General features: G+C 32.9%; 1 protein-coding gene across 1 annotated transcript; it reads right to left on the minus strand.

Annotated features, from left to right (window-relative positions):
* Nucleotides 1-461: 461 nt before the first annotated feature.
* LOC139858059 (chaperone protein dnaJ 11, chloroplastic-like) lies at nucleotides 462-1,211 on the minus strand. The gene has a single exon (XM_071846912.1). The coding sequence runs from the start codon at nucleotides 1,131-1,133 to the stop codon at nucleotides 660-662; it is 474 nt and encodes a 157-aa protein (XP_071703013.1). The 5' UTR covers nucleotides 1,134-1,211; the 3' UTR covers nucleotides 462-659.
* Between the last annotated feature and the right edge of the window lie 964 nt (nucleotides 1,212-2,175).

The raw sequence follows: 2,175 nt of genomic DNA on the forward strand, positions 1-2,175 counted from the left end.
GACACGAGTGATCTTGGGATACTGTTTCGGCCAGACGAGGACGTCAGGAATTTAAGTGGGGGAGTTTGTAATACCCCGTCTCACATCGGTTTGAGAAAGATATTGTGAGTCCCTTATAAGCTCAAAGTTGTGGCTAACTGATATCTTCCGGCATGGTTTTTAGTTGAAACCTGAAGATACCCGGTTAGTCCACTGCTTTAGCTTATGAGGGGCGATTGTCTCTCGGGTTACGACGGACACACCTCGTGCATCTATTGTGCCGATTCGAGTGTTGTTTCATTACATGTCTATTAAATACAACTTAAAATGTGGACGGGTACCAATTTAATACTCCGTTTTACTATAGTAAGTAGGAGAATAATAGAACTTATTCCCAAACATTCTATCCAGAGTTATACTTGAGGTAAATGAAAATTATATAAACTTTATGTCTTTATGCAACAACAATAAGCGAATTTGTTGTTCTTACAAGAATTCAAATTATATAAACTCGATGATATGGTTATACAAAATGAAAATCAAACAATCTAGAAATAAAACCAATACCCTGACTTCAAAATCTATCAAGTATTGTGAGATTAGTTCTCATATTTACATTCTCCAAATCATTTAAATAACGATCTAATAATTTCATAATCAAAATGACCACAAGATTTCATCTACCAACATTGATCCGTCTCCCATCTTCGGCTTCTGTACACAGAAGCCGATCTAAGGGGAGACGACGCTCTAGCAGACCATTGAAACAAACTCCGATCATAATCAGCTCGTTTTGCAGGATCTGATAATGTGACGTAAGCCGAATGTAGTTTCATAAACTCATCGGCTGATGAATCACGACATCCGACATCAGGATGCAAAACTCGTGCTAATTTACGGTACGCCGATTTAACCTCTCGTGTATCAGCTCCAATCCGAACTCCTAGTACATCGTACAACGACGAAGGAGCTGCATTGCCGATATCGGTTTTGGTATATGTAGATGTTCTATCTGCTGTTGCATAAGCGGATGAAATTGGAGTTCTTTTGTATTTAATTAATTTTGGAAATGATTTTGTTGATGAGTGTGAATTGAGTAATGAATTAGAGCAAGTAAATAAGTTTGATGAAATTGAAGTTGAAATAGTAGCCATTTCTGTTATAATTTTTTAATTGATGTGAAAAACAGAATTTGAAATTTATGATTGCTGTGATTTAATTGGATGTGAGTTTGGATTATGATCTATGGACGGATTAAGGTTGTGTATATATAGGGAAATATTTGGGGTGTTTTTATGGTTGCGTGGCGATGTTATCCAAATGCAAAATAAATACTAGTTGGATATTTGTTGGAATAAAAGGAATATAATGAATAAATAAATAAGTAAAAGAAAAAATAATAAATAGTCGGTGACGGTGTTTCCGGCGCCGGGGCCCTCGGGGAATCTCACCGACGTCCATCGCCAGTTACGGTCGTCCATGTTCATTGATTCTTTTCGTTCTTTTCTAAGTAAACATATACCAGAGCTCCTTAAATTTATTAATTCAATAATTCACATAATTTAATAATCATAACAATTGTAGTTGAACTATACTTTATCTTAATCTTTTTAATGTTTCTATAAATGTTAAAATAGAAGGTTAAATATTTTTAGTATAGATAACATTATGTTTTATTTATAAATATAATAAAAACCTTTTTGGGCATATAAGAAGAATCGTCAACGATATTTACTCTACTACTTAATAAAGTTTATTACTGTATATCTATTAAATGTAATTAAAAATTTGCGGCATATTCATATTTTCATATTCATCTTTATCTTTATAGTAGTTTACTTTATCACAATTAGGCATTAACCTTTAGGTTAGTAGTACGAGAGGAACTTCCTCATGAATTCAAAGCATCACTTTTTTAGAAAAACAAAATTTATGAATTATTTAAACCATAGCATATGTAGAAAGGTAAAAGTTAAAATCTCGTATAAATAGAAACAGTAAGAGAGTAATTTTGCTAGACTGCGTATATCAGAGTATGTGGTCGGATTACTCACCCTTCCGAATAGTTTAAACAAGAAAAACCTTCTACTTGTTACCTTTTTTACCATATCAAATGTAAATTGAGTAAAATTTATATTCGAGGTAATTGTAAATAATATGTGTATTATATTTTAAGTTTGTTGGTCTGAAAAATAC

This window comes from Rutidosis leptorrhynchoides, chromosome 1, assembly GCF_046630445.1.
Source record: "Rutidosis leptorrhynchoides isolate AG116_Rl617_1_P2 chromosome 1, CSIRO_AGI_Rlap_v1, whole genome shotgun sequence".
Lineage (NCBI taxonomy): Eukaryota > Viridiplantae > Streptophyta > Magnoliopsida > Asterales > Asteraceae > Rutidosis > Rutidosis leptorrhynchoides.

What these genes read in the sequence shown, in the direction of transcription:
- LOC139858059 (XM_071846912.1), bottom strand. Translation starts at nt 1,133, where the DNA reads ATGGCTACTATTTCAACTTCAATTTCATCAAACTTATTTACTTGCTCT.